General features: G+C 42.2%; 1 protein-coding gene across 3 annotated transcripts in view; it reads left to right on the top strand.

Moving 5' to 3' along the window:
- The window catches only part of LOC129336163 (twisted gastrulation protein homolog 1-like), a 30,567-nt gene extending 8,461 nt beyond the window's left edge, over nucleotides 1–22,106 (top strand). For all 3 annotated transcript variants that reach the window (XM_054989194.1, XM_054989196.1, XM_054989195.1), the window contains 3 exons: nucleotides 805–904; nucleotides 15,942–16,208; nucleotides 17,881–22,106. In XM_054989194.1, coding sequence (XP_054845169.1) covers nucleotides 805–904; nucleotides 15,942–16,208; nucleotides 17,881–18,062 — 549 coding nt within the window. In that variant the 3' untranslated portion in view covers nucleotides 18,063–22,106. The remainder of the gene's footprint in view (nucleotides 1–804; nucleotides 905–15,941; nucleotides 16,209–17,880) is intronic.
- The last annotated feature ends 1,626 nt before the right edge of the window (nucleotides 22,107–23,732 follow it).

Below are 23,732 nucleotides of genomic sequence, written 5' to 3'. Positions count from 1 at the left end.
GCTATTCTCTCACTTCCCCCCCCCCCTTACTATCATCTTTTGAAAAATGTAAGCAAATATTTGTCATAGCTGCTTGATGAGCACAGTGTTTGCAAGGCACAATGTTCAGCATTTTCCACGTTTGCTCAGAACTAATTCTCTCACAGTTTTGTGGTATTTACTCCTGAATAAGTATGAATAGAATTGTAGCCTTGGTCAGTAATGCAATGTATGAGAACTAAAATGGGTAGCCCGGTAATGCCAGCAATATGTGTTTTTTCCCAACTAAGAGAACAATCCTAAGCAGGTCTACTCAGAATCCTAGTCAGGTCTGTTCAATGGGGCTTACTCTCAGGAAAGTGTTCTTAGGATTGCACTGTAAATTTATTATAGTGCAGGTCAGAATTGGTGAATTAATATAGCAGTACAACCTGCTCCTCTTCTCTTGGGGTGCATGTACAAGAAGATCACTGTGGCATGGATGAAATGAGGTATCATGGATATAGAATTGAGTATGCACCAATTCCAGGCTGCAATTGAGAATACAGCTAATTCTCCCGAATATGTGGAATATGATAGGTATCTTCCTGTAGCTCTGCACAGCAACAGAATTTGTGGATTAAATTATTAATCTTTAAAAAAATCTCTTCATTTTTAAGTGTGTATGTGTAAAAATGCACGTTTACCATTACTCCATTTGGAATTTCTTGTGCAAGATCAGTCTTTATTAAGACTTGATTAATGCATTGGTTGGATGATTTGAACTGTCGTCTTGATTGGTATTTAACACACAGAATGTTCTGACATGCTGTGGTGTGTTTCTAGGAGCTCTGTCAATGCCGACCAGGTGAAGGAAACTGTTCCTGTTGTAAGGAGTGCATGCTTTGTCTAGGCACGCTTTGGGATGAATGCTGTGACTGTGTTGGTAAGTTCATTCTTCATCACTTAATACTGTCTCTCAAAGCTGCTTCAAATAGTAACCTTCATCTTTGGGAATCTTGAATGTTTAAAATTCATGCCAGTGCCATTATTAAGTTTAGATGTGTGACTCTTTCATTTTGATGTCTCTGGAATAAAACTGAGTTAATTTCACGCAAGTCAAAAGAAAATTATGAGTTAGGTAACTTTCAGTATTATATTTAAACTCAGGTTTCATACAGTAGGTGCCACCACATTCCATAAATCATTTTATTCACCCAGGCATTTAACAGACTATGTTGAGGTTTTTTTGCTCTTTCTTTTAGATACTGACAACATACGTTTTTATTATGATCTACTTATTTTACATGTTGTAGGCATGCTGCTAATGTTATAATTTGTTAATAATTATTACAACATTTTTATATTTATTGATTAATCACCCCGGGAGCCTATAGCAGCATATATATTTCCCTTTTTTTAAAAAAGGAAAGGCTACAGGAACTTTTGTAGGGCTAAAAAAAATGCTGAAAAAGTTGCAACTCTTTGGTCATTCCTGGTATCTCTGGATATCATGTGAGAAGAAGGTATGACATTTCCCTCACTGAAGTGCAGTCCGTTTTCCCGTCTCTTTCAATTCCCACAAATTATCCTGCCACCAGGGTCACACTGGATCACTGGATCCACGTTCAGTTAAATCTTTGGGTCACGAAGGCCAGACACTATGAGCATTACCCCTGAAGCCATTAAGTTTCAGCAGAACCACTAAGAGCACAGAAGAACTGTTAAGGGTATGATATTCATAAAGTAAAACGAATAAGAACAAACTTTGTTTAAAGAAACATACAGAGCTCAAAATACACGATAAACTTCACCTTTCCTAATCCTGTTGTTAATACTTCCTTTCCTAACTGCCTCACTTTATAAAAAGTCCCTACCAACCTAGCCCAGCCCTACCTAAAACGATTTAAACTCTCTGCCCTTCTTAATTTCTCCCCTCAGGGCCAAGCTACACATGACGAATGACACTTGAACGGCAAGTGGATTGAGTGGAGGGCAAGTGAACAGGGAGAAATACACTTGCCGTTCAAGTGTCATTCGTCATGTGTAGCTTGGCCCTGAGTCACACTGTCTCATCCAGTCAGAACACTCCACTTCAAGCACGCTCTCTCTCTCTCTCTCTCTCTCTCTCTCTCTCTCTCTCTCTCTCTCTCTCCTGTCACTTAAAGTCATTCCAGGCACACACTTGCCAGTATCCTTACCTTTTAAATCAACTGTCAAGAACTATATACACATCATCTTTTTAAATTATGTTTTCTTTCTTTGTACTGTCCTACCTTGCCTCCTTGATTCTTGCTAATTTCAAAATGAATTTAAGCTTGCAAGAGTAACCATGCTGGATTGATCAATTGATTTAGATTATTTTTAAGCCTTAAGCAACATACGCCTACTTGAGTTGATTTATGAAGTAACACATAATAAAAACAATAACAGTTGAAATTTTTGTTTCCCTTTTCCTCATTTTTCCCGGTTCTCCAATGCCCTGATAGAGATGTGGCCACCAGAACTGTACACGGTGTTCAAAACACGGCCACACCAAGGGCTTATATATAAGGGCATGACTATACTGGCAGTTTAATTTTTAATCCCTTTCCTGATGAACCCGTTAAGATTGCTCAGATCTTCAGTGTGGCAACTGGTCACATGTTCTTCAGAACTCCCAAATGTATATTATCTGGGGGGTTATCCTGTTTACATGCTTCTTGGCGCTCTCAAATAGTCCTAAGAAGTTAGTCATTAAGAGAGGAGGGGCAATATCGTCTTCGTCCTTCTGTGCAGCCCCACATTGGGCTGCAAAAACTTTGGATGTCCCCTCAGCACAGGACACAGAACTAAACAGGGTTAAATGCAGTGGAGTGAATGATCAAGTTTTTCCACCCTATGGACCAAGCTACAAGTGACGAATGACACTTGCTTGGCAAGTGAACAGACTCACGTGTATTCCTCCCTGTTCACTTGCCACTCACTTGCTCTCCACTTGATCACTATGTAATCAAGTGGAGCGCAAGTGAACAGGGAGGAATACACGTGAGTTTGTTCACTTGCCAGGCAAGTGTCATTTGTCACTTGTAGCTTGGCTCTCAGTTTCTGCCTCCCTGTCACCAAACCAGGAATTCATTCTAGCCTCTCAGCATGCACAGAGTTTAGAACCCATCACTTAAGCCCCCACTACAAATCTCTGGACCTATGTCGAGCCAAGTTATACACAGCCCACTGTGACTGTGCCCACTTGCAATGATATTGCAAGCCAGACAAAGCCTCTTCCTTTTGTTCTCTCTGAGGCTGAGATAAACCCGAATAGGAAATATGGTAAGAAGTATTCCTGTTGGTCCCAACTCATGGACCCAACCTTGGGGTGGAAAAGCCCCCCTGAAGTAACTTAGGTTTGAGTTCTCCCAACCTCCTCCTCTTTATTTGTAAAATTGTTGTCTTTTTTTGTTTGTATGTGTTCCTCTGCTTTTTTAGAGCACTCTGCTCTCTTGCATAATTGCTCCTCCCCTTACCCTACCTCTGCTCAGTTTTGTTATTCAGAGGGGCGGAACAGATGGAACTTTGACCCTTTTTTCTCCTTTTGCCCATTTCATTTTCTGCATTCACCACTGGTCTACCTCACACGGCTGGTGGAGAAACATGGAATTATGGTTGTTGTGGGTTTTCTGGGCTGTATTGCCATGGTCTTGGCATTGTAGTTCCTGACGTTTCGCCAGCAGCTGTGGCTGGCATCTTCAGAGGTGTAGCACCAAAAGACAGAGATCTCTCAGTGTCACAGTGTGGAGAAGATGTTGGCAGGTAATTTATATCTACTCAGGAAGGTGGGTTTGGGCTGAGTCATCCTGTAAGATCTCTGTCTTTTGGTGCTACACCTCTGAAGATGCCAGCCACAGCTGCTGGCGAAACATCAGGAACTACAATGCCAAGACCACGGCAATACAGCCCGGAAAACCCACAAAAACCATCGTTCTCCGGCCGTGAAAGTCTTCGACAATACATCAAACATGGAATTGTTCCCCCCTCCCCCCCCTATTTCCCAATGACCTTCCTTGCAAGAATAGTGGTACCTCTTGAGTTGGCTAGCTGTATGGGAAATGCGCATATCTACACCCACCGTTACTCTTTTTGTTTGTGTATGTAATGCCAGCAATAAATCCTGGAACACTGGGATGACAGTACATGGACTGGGTTGGAACATGGAAGAGTTAGTATTGGATGCTTAAGAAGGAATCAGACAATGTGTGTAAGAGTGAGGAATTAAGCAAAAGGAACTATGGAGGAATGTTGTATATTTAGGAAGGTATTCTAGGGACTGTTAATTAATCAGGTTTTAGTATGTATGAAGATAGATAGAAGTATGTGTAATGATGAACTGTGATAGAGGAATAGCTCCTGTCCTAGTAAACTCGTGCATTTTGCCTTTACACTGACCCAAATAGCAGGAAGAGGTTTCCCCCCCCCCTTTTGCATTAACTCCTTTTACTATGGTTTGTTATGATTTTTCACTCTCTTTTCCCCCCTTAAAACATGAGTGCGTTTCACCAGGTGGTTCTTCCACTTACACAGAAATCTTTATTTTATTCTTTTTGTCCCCTTGCACCTTTTGTTCATCTAGTTTTTTAAGACACTGTCTGAGTTTTGTCATTTTGCTTTGCCAACACAAAATTTCACCAGGTTAGAGACCCTGCGTGATCTGGCATAGCACAGCAAGCCACAATTAGCCTAGGCTGCCTTGCCAGGGAAACTTCCTTCGCCCAGATCACTCCTGCCTTCTAAAGAGAAAGAGGTGCTACACCCCTTCTAATATTTTTTGTTTGTTGTTTCAGAAGACCAGGAGTTGTAAGTTAATCTTGTGTAAGCTTTGTTTATCATTGCTTTTCAGGCACTCTCAGTTTTCTTTCTTATCTTTTTTCACCCAGCAAGTGCAACGCCAGATTGCCCATTTGAATCAACCAAGGCTGCCCACCTCGGCTGCTCCCAATTTTGTTTTTCTTTTTGCTTTTTTCTCCTATTCCTTAACTTTTATTTTTGGGAGCCCCCACATGAAGAAATCCAGCTTTTTCCTGGGACCCTCCTCTTTTTCCTTTGCTCGAGCAGTCATGGCGATCCATTTCTGTGCCCCACTTTTTGGATAGCTTTTCACATGACATTTCACATTCCGATGGTTGTTGGGGGTTTTCCCAACAATACATTTCACATTCCGTTTGTGTCCCCTTTGAAAACTTTTCCTTTTCAATCTTTTTACTGATTTTCTTTTACTTCTTTGGATACTGGCAGCCCAACTGTCTCCAATCTTCACCAACAGATCCCTGCCAAAATCACACAGCTTCTGTTGCACGGAGCCCCTCTGTTAGCCCCCTCCCATTCCTGCACCAAGAGAGAGGAAGCTGCCATTTGCCGCCTCCTGATTTCAGAACTTTGCCTTGCAGAGCCTAGTCTTCCATGGCAAGCCACCACCCCTCTCCTCAGCACTCCAGATGTTTTCTTGGTTTCTAGGGGGGTGGCTGCAAGACTCTGGCATGCTGCCGTTTAATTTGGACTCTGGGTGGGGACCTCAAGATTTCGGCATGGACTGTTTATACCAACTACTTGTCATGAACTCTGACTACAATCTCATAGTGCCAGTTGTTGGACACTGGCGGGGGGGGGGGGAGTGATCATTGAAGCCTCCACTAAAAAGTCAATTAGCATTTGTGATTTTGTGTGTGTGTGTGTGTATCCATTTGTACTCATCATTCTAATCCTTTGCCCTTACTCATTTGCTTAATTGTTTTGACTGATTGCAGTTGATTTTGATTAGTGGCTTCTCGTTTATCTTACTTGATTTTGCTCCATTAATTTATTTTATTGCTAGTGTGTTTTATTTTATATTGCATTTATTTATTAAATTTATACCCCGCCCTCCCTGCAAATGGGCTCAGGGTGGCTAACAACAAAGGAAAACATTATGTATTAAAATAACAAACAATTATCTTAAAAAAATATTTAAAAGCTCAGTACAATACAGAGTACAAAACTGGCGCCATAAACAATACAGGCTACATCAGATTATCTAAATAACACGGGTACAGCTATGGTGCAAACCTAGGGCAGCCAATGATAGAGTACATGAGAGGGGTCAGTAGGGGACAATTTGCTGGGTCTCCCTCTGAGGCAGGAGGACATCTGTGGGTGTTTCCCACCGTCCTATCGGGGAGGCAGGAAGTTGAAACTTCTTCCTCTTGTAGGTGGGACCACCCCCTGGTCTTCAGTTCTTTTCCTGCCTCAGGGGAGAGCAGTTCTAGTTTAGGTTAGCTCTGCTACCTATACTTTCACTTTCTTTTTCTATCCCTTACCTTACTTCTGTCCATATCTTGGAGAGAGAGAGCTTTCTCGTTCAAGAAGAGCTTCCATGGAGACAAGGGAGTCATCGGACTCCGAAGATTCCTTCATGGAGAGGGCTGAGGGCTGCCTCCCTGGAGCCGTCCTGCCGGCGGCGGGAGCAGACCCGACCGGCTCCGACTTGCCGCGCAGGCATGATCGGACCCCCGGTGGAGGAGTGTCACCTACAGATCAGCCTGCCAGAAAACGGCCCCGAACAACTGACCGGGAGCCGGAGAAAGCCGCGGGACGCAGGAGGAAGAGAGAGGACAGCGGCGCGGTGGCGCGGGACTCAGAATCGGCAGGAAAAGCCGCAGACGGTGCTTTCCCGCCAAAACGCAAAGACGTGCTTGCCAACCTCCCGGCGGGAGATAGGCAACACGGGACAGCAACTCCTGCACAGAGTCTCAGCGCTGACACTCCTGAAGACCAAGTAAGTGCTGCTGCCTCTTCCTCTCCCTTATCCCCAGAGATGCTGGTGGCTATTAGGGACTCCGTCAGAGCTGCAATATTGGACCTCTGCAATTCAGACCAGCCTGGCCCATCCTCCTCCAGAGCCGCTGTGGTGCCCCAGGCTCCTAGTAGAACTCCCCAGGGGGGCTCGTGGCCCACCAAGGCGGCCAGAAAACAGCCCCAGAGTAAAGTGCCAGACCCATCCCCCAGGTGGAGGGAGGAAGAGCAGTCCCTCAGTGAGGAATCTGAGGGTGGGGAATTTTTATCAGAAGATGATCAGGAGGCTGATAGTGATATTCCTGACCAGCCCAATAGACTTTTTCAGATGGAAGATTTCCAATATCTGCTATCAAAAACCCTCTCAGCTCTGGACTTAAATGAAGCCGAGGAGGCGGAGGAGGCAAAGACTAAGGGACACAAGGCTAGACCCAAAGGGAACAGGGAATTCTTCCCCAGGTCAGAAAGCAAAGCTGGAGTGTTCCCGTTCCCTGAATTTTTTGAGCGTCAGCTAAAGGCTGAATGGTCCATGCCGGCAGCATGTAAGCAGGTCCCGCATGCCTTAAAAAAGATCTACGTTGTTTCTAACTTTGCTGATGAGCTGTTACAGGTACCCATCGTAGACGCCCCAGTGGCAGCGTTGCAGTCTCAAGGTCTGCTTTCCGAAGATGGACATGGCAACATTAAGGATGGACTGGACAAGAAAGGTGAAGCCATACTCAAGAGAGCTCACGAGGCCTTAGCCACCTCCATCAAAGCGTCAGCCATCGCCTCCACGGTGTCGCGGGCTGCAGTGGTATGGACAAGGAGACTCATCCAATTGCTCCCCAACAACAATAGACGACTGCTGGAGGGTGCCAACAGGATTCTCAAGGCCTGTACCTTCACGGCGGACGCCACTCTGGACTCTCTGTCCCTTACCTCCAGGGCCATGGCCTCCACCACCGCAGTCAGACGTCTCCTCTGGATTAGAACCTGGCCTGCAGATCTACAAGCAAAACTGATTCTCTTAGCCTACCCATTTCAAGGGGGAAAACTCTTTGGGGACCCCCTCGAGAAGGTCCTGGTGGAGACCAAGGACAAGAAGAAGTCCCTCCCACGTTCGCTGAAATACACTCCGAGACATTCATATTCTTACCAGCCATTCAGAACCCAACACACTTTACCTAGGAACAGACAAGAACACAAGCGCGGTTGGGGCTCATCCAGAGGACAACCGAGATGAGGAAACTTCCACGCAAAATTTGGGAAATCTCAGGGTCTTCGTGGCAACAGACAGGATGCTGATGACAAGGGACCCTGGCCCTGACTCCTTGAACGTTCCGGTCTGCTTCTATTCCAGCAGGCGTGGATGGACTCCGAGGCGGATGCCTGGGTTTCGGAAATTGTCTCAAGCGGTTACTTAATAGAGTTCTTCTCCCTCCCACCGGAACGGTTCCTCCACTCACCTCTCAAGAAAGACCCTCTCAGGCACGCTATAACTTCCCAGGCTATACAACACCTGATAGACATAAGAGCCGTCGAGCCGGTTCCCTTGGACGAGAAGGGGCGGGGCGTCTACTCGATCTTCTTTACTGTTCCCAAGAAGAATGGGGATTTGCGCTCCATCCTGGACCTGAAGTACGTAAACAGGTTCATCAAGTTGAGACACTTCAGGATGGAAACTCTCCGGTCCATCGCGGAAGCCCTACAGCAGGGAGAGTTCTTGACTTCAATAGACTTAACAGAAGCCTATTTGCATGTACCCATTGCTCCCACCCATCGCAGGTTCCTCAGATTCTGCGTGGGGGACACTCACCTGCAGTTCAGGTCAATGCCCTTCGGCCTCGCGACAGGTCCGAGAGTCTTTACCAAGCTGCTAGTTGTTCCGGTAATGAAGCTCAGAGAGAGGGGCATCCATGTGCACCCGTATCTGGACGACATCCTCCTGAGATCGACTTGGGCAGAAGCCTCACGGGAAGAGACAGCATTCACCATCCAGTTCCTGGAAAGGCATGGGTTCCTTGTCAACTGGGCAAAATGCTCTCTAACGCCCTCGCAACGGCTAGAACACTTAGGTCTGACGATAGACACGAGGAAGGGCTGTCTCTTTCTTCCAGAGAAAAAGAGAACCAAGACCATGGCACTAGTAATGGATGTAGTCAAATCTCTGTCTTCCCCGATAATGGAATTATCCAAACTGCTGGGTCTCCTAGTGGCAAACTTGGAGGCTATGTACTGGGGACGGTTCCACACCAGACCTCTGCAATCCCTGCTGCGACCGTTTCAATTCCACATTGCACAGAAAGCAAATACCAAACTCCAGGTTCCACGGACGGTAAAAGAAAGTCTTCTCTGGTGGACCAAAGACTCAAACCTCGGCCAGCGCAAGAGTTTTCTATTGCATCATCCAACGCAGATTTTCACGGACGCCAGCCTGTCGGGATGGGGCGCGATCTTAGACGGGATCCCAGTCCAAGGACGCTGGTCAGAGAAGGAGAGGAAACTCCCTATAAATGTCCTGGAGATGAAGGCTGTCCTGAGGGCATTGCATCACTTCGGCGGACGGATCTTTCGCTGCCACGTCTTGATCCGTACGGACAATATAGCTACCAAAGCATACATCAACAAACAGGGAGGGACCAGGTCGTCAGGTCTCCAAAGAGAAGCCAACCAGATCCTGATATGGGCGGAGAGCAACCTCTCTTCCATTTGAGCAGAGAACATCCGGGGAATTCTTAACACCCGGGCAGACTGGCTGAGCAGGGAGACCCTGCACCCAGGCGAGTGGACCCTCAAGAGGAACGTCTTTCTCCTACTGACGGACTACTTCAGAAATCCGAAAGTAGACTTGTTCGCTTCTCATCAGAACGCTCAGTTACCGAGATTTTACTCAAGGTTCTTCCATCCCAGAGCAGAGAGAGTAGACGCTCTCACATGCCCATGGCCAAGGACCCTTCTATACGCCTTCCCGCCGTTACCGACGATACCCAAGCTACTTCAACGGATCCGGGAGCAAGGGGCAACTGTGATTCTAGTGGCACCGTGGTGGCCCAGGCGTCCCTGGTTTTCCGATCTACGATTGATGTCAGTGGCATCCCCGGTACGTCTGCCAATATCCACGGATCTGTTGCACCAGGGCCCTATCTGTCATCCCCACCCAGAATGGTGGTCACTGACAGGGTGGAAATTGAGAGGCAACGTCTCCAGCGACAGGGCTACGCGCCAAAGATCATAGATACCATCCTGGCTTCCAGAAAAGGCTCCACAATCAGGGTCTGCAATTGTGCATGGAAAGCTTTCCACAGATGGTGCCGACGTAAGGGGGTGGATTCCCTAGGTCCCTCTCTAAATTCCGTCCTGGGTTTTCTGCAGGAGGGGCTAGACAGGGGACTACGACCAGCGACACTGAGAAAACAAATAGCGGCAATTGGTACTGTCGTTCAGGAGATTGACGGTATCCCCCTCGCGTCTCATCAACACATCAAGAGATTTCTCAGAGGGGCCACCCTGCTCAACCCTCCAGTGGTGCATCGTTTCCCGACCTGGCGTCTGAACGTCGTGTTATCAGCACTCACCAAGCCACCATTTGAGCCTATCAAAGATATCGCTCTGAAATGGCTGAGACTTAAAACCATTTTCCTGGTGGCAATAACTTCGGCGCGCAGGATGTCGGAGCTTGGCGCTCTGTCTATTAGGCCAGATCTGTGCATCTTCCACAAGGAGAAGGTGGTGTTACGGACTGATCAGTCCTTCTTACCAAAGGCTTAGTCCACCTTCCATCGGGCACAGGAGATCAACCTGCCGTCCTTTTGCCCCAACCCTAGTCATCCCAGGGAAAGAGAGTGGCACAATTTGGATGTCCGTCGGGCCATTAAGTCTTACATAATACGGACTGAAAAGATGCTCCAGACGGATTCCTTGTTCATAAATGTGTCACCGCCAAAACTAGGTCAACGCATGTCATCCTCGGCCATCGCCTATAACATCAAGTTGTGCATTCGGGAAGCCTACAAAGCCCTCAAGCTGGACATTCCTCCGGGAATTACAGCACATTCAGCTAGGAGTGCAGCCACCAACACAGCGCTCAGACGTAACGCATCGATTGACGACATCTGCAAAGCTGCCACCTGGACAACTATATCCACGTTCATTAAACACTATCAACTGCACACGTACGCGTCGGCGGACGCGGCCTTCAGTAGGAGAGTTCTACAACATGTGGTCGAAGACGAAGATGCGATCCCACCCGGTCGATGAAGGACTGCTTTGGGAGCACCCACAGATGTCCTGCCTCAGAGGGAGAACGGGCCTTTGGACACTTACCGTGAAGGGTCCTTCTCCTCTGAGGACAGGAGGACATCTGGCCCTCCCAGGATCTTCGTCTACTATCAAGACCACCGACCTCATACCAGTATTTTCTGATTCCACTTTGATTCTCTATATGTGTGATTTTTCATCTGTTCCTAGTTGCCACTCTTCGGCACGTTGTGTTTTATCTTCTCTGTTTTCAGTTATTAACAAGTTGATATAGTTATAGATTACAGTTTATATGAAGGAGTCAACACTGCTGAGGGGAGTCACCCGAACTGAAGACCAGGGGGTGGTCCCACCTACAAGAGGAAGAAGTTTCAACTTCCTGCCTCCCCGATAGGACGGTGGGAAACACCCACAGATGTCCTCCTGTCCTCAGAGGAGAAGGACCCTTCACAGCAAGTGTCCAAAGGCCCATTCTCACCAAAGGCCCGGCCGAACATGTCCATTTTACAAGCCCTGCAGAACTGTAACAAGTCCCACAGGGCCCGGATCTCAACTGGGAGCATGTTCCGCCAGGGCTGAAAACACCCTGGCTCTGGTCAAGGCCAGATGACTGTCCTGTGGGCCGGGGACCACCAAGAGCTGTTTATCGTCAGGGTGCAAGACCCTGCGGGGGATATAGGACCCCCCCATTCCCTTTCCTTGCTCTAGTCCACGGAAAAAGCAACCATGGTGCTAGATAGGAAAATATATATATATATTCATTTTTTTTCATTTTTGTCCAAAACACTTTTGGGGGGGTAGTTGATGACTCTGCCTCCCTAATCCTCTTCCCTCACCCCCTTCTTCACTTTCCTCCCTGACTAGAACCTCTATGCCTTCTGCCTCTCCATGTAAGTTCAATGAACTTACACGCTGGAGTCGTGACTCCTTCATTGCGGGGGCGGGAACTGTTAGCAACCATATCCCTTCTCCTTACTGAAAGAGCAGATTGTGAATATAAAATATCATAAGAATATCATAAGCCCGTTCCTCATGTAACCTGGTTTGAGCTTGGTATATATTGGTGGCAATCCGGCAGTTAACTCCTCTCACTGTGTCTCCTTGAATGCTAGTTTCCCCAACTAACAAGGAGACCCCTCATTTAGAGAAACAAAGCAGCTTACATCATTCGACACTCTTCCATTTTATCCTCATAACTACCCTCTGAGCTAAGAGGCTGAGACCGTGTGACTGGCCAAAGCTACCAATGCCAGAGTGGGGATTTGAGCCTGGGTTTCCCAGATCCTAGTCTGACACTCTTAACCACTACGCTACACAGGCTCTCACTGCATTTACGTCAATCAGATTGGACAAAAGTCACTTGGATAAGAGCAAAAGATGGACACAAGGACCGTGATAACCATAGTGCATTTTGGATTTTTGTTTCTGCAGAAGACCAAGGATAGAACAATAAACCAGGTGTGGGAGCAGAGGCACTGTTTGTCCCTCAATTTTGTTGTGAAATGGTTCCTTAACGAACCATATATATATCTCCAAAGCTCCAATGGATCTGTTCATACCTATAATTTCCCCACATTTTCTGATGAGCATCTGAATAGTGTATTTCAGAGTTCTATAAGGAGACTAGAAGGGCACAGCAGACTGATGGGAGAAGCTATAGGAACAAATCTCCATAAAACACAATCCTTTTTACATGAGCATTAGATGACCAGTCACACATAGAATCACAGAGTTGGAAGCGGCCATACAGACCATCTAGTCCAACCCCCTGCCCAGTGCAGGATCAGCCTAAAGCATCTCTGACAAATATTCGTCCAGCCTCTTCTTGAAAACTGTCAGTGAAGGGGAGCTCACCACCTCCCTAGGCAGCTGAAGGGCAGCTCACCACCTCCCTAGCCAGTGGCAAACTAGCAGTTTGCAAATTAGCAGTTTGCCACTGGGTATATTTTGGTGGTGATACATTAGTAGGCATGCACAAAACAAGAATAGCTTCAAAATATGCAAAACAGAAATGTGTATTAAAGAACTGAATTTTACAGTGAGAGTCAAAACATGATGGAGAATGTTTTAAAAACAAACAATGGGCTTGTTTATACTTGGTTTAAAAGTTTAAAATATGCAATACATGTGATTAAGATATAAATGAAAAATATAATGTTGTACATTTGCGCCTAATTGGAATGGCCACCATAAAATTTGTCACTCGGTGCAGCTACAGATCCTGTTCCATAGACTATGCTTACTTAGGGCCAAGCTACACATGACGAATGACACTTGAATGGCAAGTGTATTTCTCCCTGTTCACTTGCCTTCCACTCAATCCACTTGCCGTTCAAGTGTCATTCGTCATGTGTAGCTTGGCCCTCAGATCCCATGAACATGCATTTTCCTACAAACAGTGCAATCCTAAGCAGAGTTACTCCAGTCTAAGCCCATTGACTTCAATGGGCTTAGACTGGAGTAACTATTTTTAGGATTGCACTAAAAATATTACTTCCTTTAGTGGATAGACAAATTATTAAAATAATGAAGTTCCTTTCAAAAATTTAGAAATGTCACAGATGCAGCTAATTCATTTACTAAACTGTTATCTGATGTGTAGCCTGTAGAATAAATAGACTGATACTGTCTTATGTAGTCTTGGATCAAATAAAAGTGATGCAGCTTTTCTGGAAAAATATGAACTGCAAAACTTTCAAGTGCTCTAAATGAGTATGATCTGATTTAGTGTATTTATTTTGATACAGATAGTAAACAAAATGTTACAAGTATTCTGTGTCAGTTTTATGTTCCAGTACTGAAATACTGAAATACTGAAATATTTGTTGCCTGAAATATTTTAAACCAACCTTCAAAAAACTTATACATATTACTTGGGGATATATTTCTACTCTGAGTAGACCCACAGTCTGAAAACAGCCAATACTTTGACAGAAAGCAGAATGTTTCTTTGTGTAGATCTAACAGTCCCTTTTGCATATTAGATAACTCATATTGGTATGATTTTTATGAAGTTATAATTTTTTAAAATTTGAAACAACAAATATGTTTTGAACCTAAGATCTTAGACACTAAAAAACTTGAATAAATATTCAAGGAGGGGGGAATCTAAAATTAATTTCTAACAAGTTTTCTATCTTGTAGTACAAGGTACCCTTCTCTCCAGGTTGTGAGGAAGGCTGTATCTTCCCACAGTACTTAAAATTTGAAAGTTGTTTAAACAAATTCAAAGCTTTATGTGGAAATTATTTTTATTGGGATGACATCTGCAAAAATCTATAGACAACATAAAATGTACTTTATTAACCATCTATACATTTAAAGCGGGGGGAAAGCACTGAAAACTACTGAGGCGACAATTTCAGGATACCCAAAGAGCTCTGTATAATAGCCACAGACATTGTTGTACACTCATCTATTTCAAGAGAATTTATCTCATCTATGGAAGTAACTGGTGCACCTCAGTTTCCCTGTTGCTCTTAGTAGCATCACTTTTTAGTTCCACGTCAGATTGGTGATCATCATAGTATCCCTTTTGCCATGTGAGAGGCAGAAGCTTTGGTTAAGAAGTGTTGGCTAAGTCATAACTTAATTTTTAAAATTTTGCTTATTATTTGTGCTTGGGGTTTTATTCCCCCACCCCATTTACAAATCAGTAAACCATACATGTACTGTTCCACACCGTTTCTAAGGATACTCCACCTGAAAAACATTAATTATAACCCTGAAAATGCTAAACTTGCCTGACATTGTGCTGGCAGTGTGATACATTTTTATTAATTTTATGAAACAACTAATCTTTACAAATGGAAGTTTTCCACAGAAGAACAAAACTCTGGACATTTTTCTGCCCAGTGTCTTTGAATGAAGTGAACGGCTTCTTTAGCCTTTAGTTTCCACAGTTGTCAGTGTAGGCTAGGTATGTGCACGTGAACACGTTTTGCTTAAGAAAAGAATCTACATGACATGGTTGACCCCTTGGGACAAGGTTTTGGTGAATTGGCAGACATCACTAATACAACACAGAAGCACCCAAGCGGCAATGTTCAGTTATGCCATAAAATATATGCAGTCTCTAGTATGTCTGAATGTAGGTTTACTACTCTTTTGTGACTTGTGATGTTAATCTTTGTAATTCTGGCAGGGGGTTAAATTAGTTAGTGAAGCAGATGGGCAGATTCTTGAATTGTGATCAAATAAGCTTTGTGTAAATACAATCTTGATAGGCAGAACACAAGTGTTATGCCTATTATATTCTGATTTATATCTAAGAGAAAGGTATTTATTATTGATCTTCTCACAAGAAAACGAGGGTTGAGTGACTCTACACTTGAAGGAAATATTTTTTAAGTTCACTCTGCATCCCGCTTCCCAAGGTATCCCTTACTTTTTGCCAGATTAAATAGGTGACCAATGCCTTGGCATTTCTTCTTGCAAACATTGTTTATAAATAAATCCAGAAAAGCACAAGAGGAATTCAGGAAAGTACATGGGATGAATTGACTTAATGCAAGTGTTTTTCTGTCCCCGCCCCAACCCTAAATGTTACAAATAGTAGCAAAAACAAGCAATCACACAAACAAAGCTCCTTTTCTGTAGAATACCCTGAGACTTAATGAGTGGAAGGAAGTGTTTGCTTTAGCCCTCTGAATGCCTCTCTATCTGTGTTAAGAATTGTACACATCTGAATATGGGGTGTGGGATATGAATCTTCCCACCAGCTGCACAGGAAAATGTTATGTCAATTCTAAGAGAAAATATAAACGGGACAAAATGTGATGGATCTCATTTGTACATTTACGTTGCCGCACATTTCCATCTCAGAAACTGCTTCTGTAAATCCCTGTGAGAGGATGTTAGTCAGTGTCTCATAATTTTTAAAGAGCTGCTTTTTGTGTGCTTTTTCTCCATTAAATTTTTGTTTAATGTTAATTTGTCTGCAGGGATGTGCAACCCTCGCAATTACAGTGACACACCTCCAACTTCCAAAAGTACTGTTGAAGAACTGCATGAGCCAATCCCGTCCCTCTTTCGGGCGCTCACGGAAGGTGACACTCAGTTGAACTGGAACATTGTTTCCTTCCCTATTACAGAAGAATTATCACATCACGAAAACTTAGTCTCATTTTTAGAATCCGTGAACCATCCCCAACATCAAAATGTCTCTGTTCCAAACAACAATGTCCACATACCATACTCCAATGACAAAGGTAATGTTATTGAAGTTAAAATGGGCCTGTGCCTTTAAAAAATCAAGAGGAGAAAAGAGTGATTTATATGTGGGGAAGAGGGGTTTAAAGTGTGATTCCCTATTCCAGAGTTTTGGGATAGGTACTCTTGATATAATGTGACAGGAAACCAAAACCAACAAAAAAGGTGGGAATTATACCAAAAAGATGGATATCACCGTTTCATTATTCCTTGTTAGAAAGAGAGCACTTCCTTTTTAAGGTTATCTCAGAAATTGATGAACACATTTGGTAAAGCAATTTCTCTCACACTGAATTTGGCATTTAGATTGTAATTTTTAAAACACTTTCTTGAGAGTAAATACCATTGAACAAACCATGAGATACTTTTGAGTAAACTTTCTTAGGCTTGTTCCTTCAGAGCAACCCAGTCTCCAACTTGGGTCTATTCTGTAAGATTTAAGAAAGGAGTTTTAGGATGGTATTGCCAGTCTCCTTTAGTATTTTGTAATTCATTGTGCAGTAGTCTGAGGCGTCTCTTGAAAGACAACCTTGATGCCAAGAAAGAGGAAAAAATCACCTTGATCTTTGGTTTATTTTTACCTGGGAGCAGAAAATGTTTTAATTATTGAACTATACATTTCAGGTTTGTATTGTTTATTTTTATATGAATAGGTGACAAATGGTATGGAATATTTCTTCACGCAATTTCCATTCTAACAAGATTTAAATAACTTTTAAGATTCTCCCTTAGCTAGAATTTTTTCCAAATTAAAAAAATTAAACACACATTTTTTTTAAAAAAAAAGTACTATGCTGCTTTTTCTGTTAGCTAATTAAAATGTTCATAATTCTTTGTGCTATTCACAGTGTGTTGGCCCTTTTTATGTAATGAATAAACTGAATCCTAATTGCTTCAGACACATCCCGTTTTTATACCAATGTTGAACTTTGACCTAATTATGTTTCTCAGCAAGAGTACTCTTCATTAAATGAAACTCAGAAGTTGGGCATTTCTAGTTTCCTCTAGATTTACAGTGCAATCCTATGGAGAGTTACTCCAGTGTAACTCTCCATAGGATTGCACTGAAAGTATATAAATTTATTCCAGATCCTCAAATGCATGTTCAGAAACGTTTTATGTCTGCATGATATTACTTAAATACTTTAGCAGGGAGAGGCAGAAGGGAAGCCAAGCCATATCCATCTTTAAAATGGCAGGCCGAAAGAGGAAGATAAGGAGCCTTGTAGCACTCGGTATGAGGTTGCTGGGATTGGAATGAAGCCCGGTATGCCTAAAGCCTTGAAGAGGCCGCTTTTCGGCAACTGGGAGCAACCATAACATCATCTATCTTTACCCTTGTTAAGTCAGAGCAGAGATGGTCAACTAGAGGGCCAGGGACAGTTATCAGGTCTGTAACATGACTTTGTCCAACCTTTGAAATCAACAAGGCTTGGAGCATATGTAGACAAGATGATGCATAATGCAGTGATACAAGGAGACAAACTACAATTGGTGCACAATAGTTGCACTACTGCACAGTCTTTGGGGCAGTGGAGTGAAGCTACCAAAGGGATTCTGGGAATTCACTGTGAATTAAACAACAGGGTTGTAAATATGACGTTGTTTGAATGATCTATGGTTAAACTTTGTTTAGCAAACTAAAGGCCCTTTTCCACTTTCTTCATTTAGAACGCATGTGTACAGTGGTTTACTTTGATGATTGCATGTCAGTACATCAGTGCAAGATCTCTTGTGAATCTATGGGTGCATCAAAATACCGATGGTTTCATAATGCCTGCTGCGAGTGTATTGGACCAGAGTGTATCGACTATGGCAGTAAAACTGTAAGATGCATGAACTGCATGTTTTGAAGTGGAAAAGTTGACTCATAATATGGACACTAAAGTTATTTTTAGTAAAACATTGAACTTGGTAGTATTGTTTGATAATGTAATAGATACAATGCAAACAGTGTAACTAGAGAAGATGTAAACAGTTTTAAACATTTAATCCCCTGCACCCTATAAATCATATAAGCAGTATTATTTAGTAAATGTTTAAACTTGTTCTTGATTGGACAGTCTTATGTTGATATGTATAGACTGTTTTTCTTTGATCTGACTAACTCATTTGCATATTGCTACATCATGTTGATTGGAGGATCATGAAGCATCAAAGAAATTGCAACCGGGTCTTAAATGAATTTCTCTCATTATTTTGGCTTGTCGTATGTTTCAAAATGTTTAGATTTGGACTGATATGTATTGCTACAGACCTCTTGGATTATTGTTATGAAATGTGTTAAAACAACTTCACAACTAAAGAAACCATCTCCAGATACTGCTCTTGATTGCAAGGAGGAAAGAAAACTGATACTACGTTTGGTGTCAAGATTTCTCCTCTCTTTATTAATTTCTTCTCTGTATCATAGCAAATTATGTTTAAGTGTAATTATGTTCACTTTGCAGCATCCTTTTTTTCTTGTTTTCCATTCAAGGCCTCAGTGAGGCTATTATGAAGCAAGAAGAGAGCATGCATTTATTGGGAATTAAAGTGTGGGTCATAGTGAATTTAGATGCTACTGATGTGTAAGAAGCAAAAATAGGTTTGGATGAAATCAGTTGTATCAAACACTCTTTTTAAAAATATCTGTAAAATAGCTAATTATGTTTTCTATAATTCATGTACTCGATTTCATATTGGTCCACACCCCAGACTCTTAAATCTCTACATAAACTTCTGTGTAAAGTTTATGTTCAACTATACTGTGTATAATTTAATATTCTTCCTGACACAGTGAAGCCAATCTGTACATAAAAACAGGCTTTCACATAAAGATTGCCTGTTTAGATGTGTTCCGAGGACACAAAATACTATTACCTGGATAATGATACCTAATGTTCACAGGTATATGTATGGCTTACTAAATAAATGGTTGGGTGTCAGGCTGACAATCCCAATCATAAGACTGGGGGAGGACATTACTACTACTACTACTACTATGAAAAAGTAATGGGTGTCAAACCTGACAGTACCAACCACCTGTTTAGCAAAGGAGGTTCTCATGTACTGGTGTGTGTAGCTAACAGTGCCAGCCTAAGTAGAGCTGCACCCTTCCAAATCCACTGATGTCAGTGGGCTTAGAAATGATCAACTCTGCTTAGGATGGCACTGTAACACTAAATTTGGCTACACTTGCAGTTTCATTCTAAGCAATCATTTAATTGGGAAGCTGTTGTTTTGAGAGTAAAGTTGCTAAAAGGAAAGCATGACAGTTTTAATTAAACAACTTCACACCTAGTGCTGCCCTAAATTTCTACCTGATGTCCTGAGCTTTTTAATCGAAATTCAAGAGCAAGTGGCAAAAAAAATGGTCATGGTTATCTCATGTATTTCATAGGTCACTATTATTTGCACTAGGCCAAGAGAAATGGATGGTCTGGAATGTGAACCCTGATATTTTTACTTCAAGAGCTGTTATGCAGACCAAAGGCTGAGTTTCCAAAGGTAGAAGGAAAAGGGTACAGTTCCTTAGAGGAAGAATCTCTGCTTGACATTTTCTTCCACCTTGGAATGTTTATATTCCATCAGTTTTACAAATAAATGATCTGCAGTTCATTCTATTCTCTTTTTGGCCCTCTTTAATTAAAAAAAAATAAGAAGATACCTTTGGACAAAACTATTGGGTGACACGCATCAGTGACTACTGATTTTCAACTCTTTTTTCTGTTTTCTAGTGACCATTTTACAGCTTTACAGTATGTACACTCAGCAATAAGTTTCACTGAGTTGTATGATGTGTTTCGGATTTGCAGGTGAATGTTAACAATGCATATATGATAGTCTTACAGAAAAAAACCCTACTTTTAGTTGTTTTTCTTAGCTGCTGCTTGAAAGAAGGTAAAGTAAACTAGTTATGAAATGTATTATATGTCAGCATAATAATACTTCCTTTTCAAATGGCAAATTCATTCAACAAAATTCATCCAGCACATACACAGCTATTAAAAATCTTTGTATAAGGACACTCCTTCTTTACATTACTTCATACTAGTGGTAATGATATTCTTTTTAGGAATCTGCTACCATAGCTCATGGTAATAGCATAAAGAATGGTATACAAAAAGTTAAGGTCTGAGGATTTTTAAAGATACCTTGAAATAGTATTTTAAAATTCATAATACTGCCTAGAAATCCTGTACTGTGAGCTCAGTGTATATATAGTTCAATGATCTACAGCAATGTTAAATATATTTTCTTAGATTTTATGATTACTTCATAAAATATTTTAATAAATAACATATATAGATGTGTGGGGTTTTTTTCATTATATTTGCAGTATCATTCAGATATATCAAATTTAGATTAACAGTATCTGCTTCTTAAAAAAATGTATTAAGGAAATGAAGAAAGCCCACAAAGTATCTTTTATCAAACCCTCGGGTTGGGTCTCATTTAAATTCTATGCATGGAAATGTGGCTTCCCTCTCCAACTGCAGCTTGGAATGTCCCCCCAAATGCTGCTCCTGGGGATCAGGGGACTACGGAGGGGGGAGTTGAAGGGCTGCTGCAGCAGGGAAAGAATCAGCTAAAATTACTTCCCGGCCTTGTTCCTGTGGAATCTTTTCCATGGGATCCAACCTTTTGTTCTACGTTTCCTTGACATGATGAAGTCTTAGTGGATCATCTAAGAAATAGTGGCTTGTGGCTGTTCATATTTCAGCAGAATCAATCAGCAAAGCTATTTTTGGACTACTGGTTTTGGCAGTGGAGAGGATCTTTTTCATGTTTGAATGCTCTAACACTTTTAAAAATATCACTACATGTAGAAAACATGGTCAAATTAGCCTCATTCTTTATATATTAGTCTTTCTTTTTAACTTCTTGAATGCAGCCCAAAGTGCTTTCCATAGTACATGGAAATATAGTATAGCCAGATAAAGGGCGGATCCCTCATAGAATTTGTGTGTGTGCAAGGAGGGGAAGTGAGTTGCTTCCCTCCTACAGTATCCTCCCCAAAATGTTGCTCCTGGGAGACAGGAGATCCCCCAGGAATAGTTTGGGGGTGGTGGTGGAGGAATTGGCTAAAATCAACACCACTCTGTGCCTGTAAAAATTGTAGGTGGGATCAACGCCAAAGCCTAAACAGAGTAACAAAGGAAGTTCGTGTCTGAATACAGTTTAAGTATGAAGCCTGAAGAAACACCTAGTCTTGACAGAATAGGTATATCCTTTCTCCAACTGCAGCCATATTCTTCCAAGAACAAGGTAGCAGTATACTAGTAGAATCCTAATAAGGGTCTCCACTGATTGGTTTTATTCCCAGCCTCTGGCAATTTGTTTCTGCTGCACACAGATTAATCAGGAAGTAAATATGCTCATCTCTTTTAGTGATGGTTGAAGTGGCTGTTTTCATATACAGCCAAATTATTAACAGCCTGATTCCAAGAGTTCTTGTTTGGAAGAACATTCAATTTAAATTAATGGGGCTTCTGCATCAATATATCTAGAATCAGGATATAAAGTAACTGCAATTGATTTGAGAGCTTTGTTAAAAGGTATGATATAAATCATGTATGAATTGTATGAGGGTATAAAATTCTAGGAATAATACCTGTTCAGTTTAAGAGCTAAGGCTTTTACAAAATAACTCATGTTTAAAAAAACATGGAACCATTAAATGGGGTGTATGTAAGAAAGAAAACATGACAGTCTCTTGTATGGTGCTTGCTGACATCTCTGTGTGTCTTGATTACACCTGCATGTTGCCTTGGCCTTTCAACTGTTGTTTTCCCTCTGCAGGTTCAAGGCATCTCTGCTATGTATGTTTTTAAAGAAAGAGTTAGCTTATTTGTTGAAATTAATGAAAAGGAATGTCCCTTGCAGTTATGAAATAAATCCTACTATACCATTAAGTGTCTGTGAAGGAATACACTGGAGCTGCTTCTTTGGGACTGTAAGTGGGAAGAAGTTATGAAATAATGAGGAATGCACAAGGGAGTAAAACAACAAGTATGAGGCTGTATAGGATTTGGCACAGCAGGAAAGAACGGGATTAAATACCATGACGCACACAATGACAACATTGGAAAGGGCACCAAAAGCCCTTGGCAAGCAGTGGCGGTATCCCACCGAGTCCCCATAGCTGCTTTCCTTTTCATACACTCTTGCCTATTAAGGACATGCAACAATCATTCCACTTTTGATTAATTGATTTGTTTGGTGGCTTTATTCATCTTGTTTCAACAATTTATTTCATTTTGTGCCTTGTTTAGTTTTAAAATAATTTTTACTTCCTTCTCCTTCCTACCCACTAACCAACCTTTTATCTGCCCTCATCTTCAATTATATTTACTTATTGACTTCCTATATACCATCCTTAATGGGGACCCAAAGCAGCTTTACATCATTCTTTTTTTCTCCATTTTATCCTGGATCTCCTAGATCCTAGTCTGAAACAGTAACCACACCACAATGATGCAGTAACCATTGCAGTGGCTGCTATTGAATAGTAGTGAATAGCTGGATCTGTCAGTGGCTGCTGCCAGGCCTAGGTCCAATGAGTCCTCTTTCAAAGGCCAAAACAGGCCTGGAAAACACCCTTTATGAACAGAAACCAAGGCTGGCAATATTATTTGGTTGCCTAGCAACCCCCACAATGGCCACTTTAGAGGGCATTCATTTCTTAAAGGTGCAAGTGCTGCTTCTGCTAATAATATTACATTCAAGCTTTGGTTTCTTTTTTTTAGGTTTCAGATTTTTCTGCAAACCTGGGTTATTTTTCAGGTTTGTAGGAAAATATGTTTTGTCTGTTCATGGCTATAGTCTCCAGATTTATGTATCCACAGATGGGGCCATGTTGAAAATGAGACATACTGATAATTCCTATGCCTATTGTATCGTTTGAGGTGGATTTTTTGTTCCGCACATGAAAAAATCCATTCCGAACGATCTATAAAGAGGATTGGAAGTGCATTATCCAACGTGTGCGGAATCACTCTTAGACTGAGAGGCTATGCCAGTTATGGCAATCTTTTTTTGAGCCTAGAAAAGAAATCACCTGATCAATTGATCAATAGCAGTTTATAAACACATCTTAGTTTCCCAAGCTTTGAGTTAGAGTGGGCTATTGGCTCTCTGCCAGGTTTCCCTTCCAGGTCACACTGGGTAAACACATTAATCCCCCTGCAGCCTATATTCCAACGCTGGGCACATTTGCAAATTTGCTTGTAAAAAATTAAGGTGTTTATACTTTTAAATACCATATGACTTAGAGGGCTCCAAACAAGCGTAAAATCTGAGAAGAGGGGAGGGCTTTCTAGAAACAACCATGAGAGATAACTTGTAAATTGGCCTCCATTATTTCTGAATTGCTAATTATTATATCCAGTTTGCAGGATCTGAGCAAGTCTGTTAATGATAAGACATTCTGGAGGTCTTTCATGCATGGGATCGCCATAGGTCAGAGGCGACTTGATGGCACATAACACACACACAATTATTATATAAAAATATAGACTGGTTGTTATAGGAGTTGAAGC

The sequence above is a fragment of the Eublepharis macularius genome, chromosome 9, assembly GCF_028583425.1.
Source record: "Eublepharis macularius isolate TG4126 chromosome 9, MPM_Emac_v1.0, whole genome shotgun sequence".
In the NCBI taxonomy this organism is placed as follows: Eukaryota; Metazoa; Chordata; class Lepidosauria; order Squamata; family Eublepharidae; genus Eublepharis; species Eublepharis macularius.
This window is presented reverse-complemented; position numbering and strand designations above follow the sequence as displayed.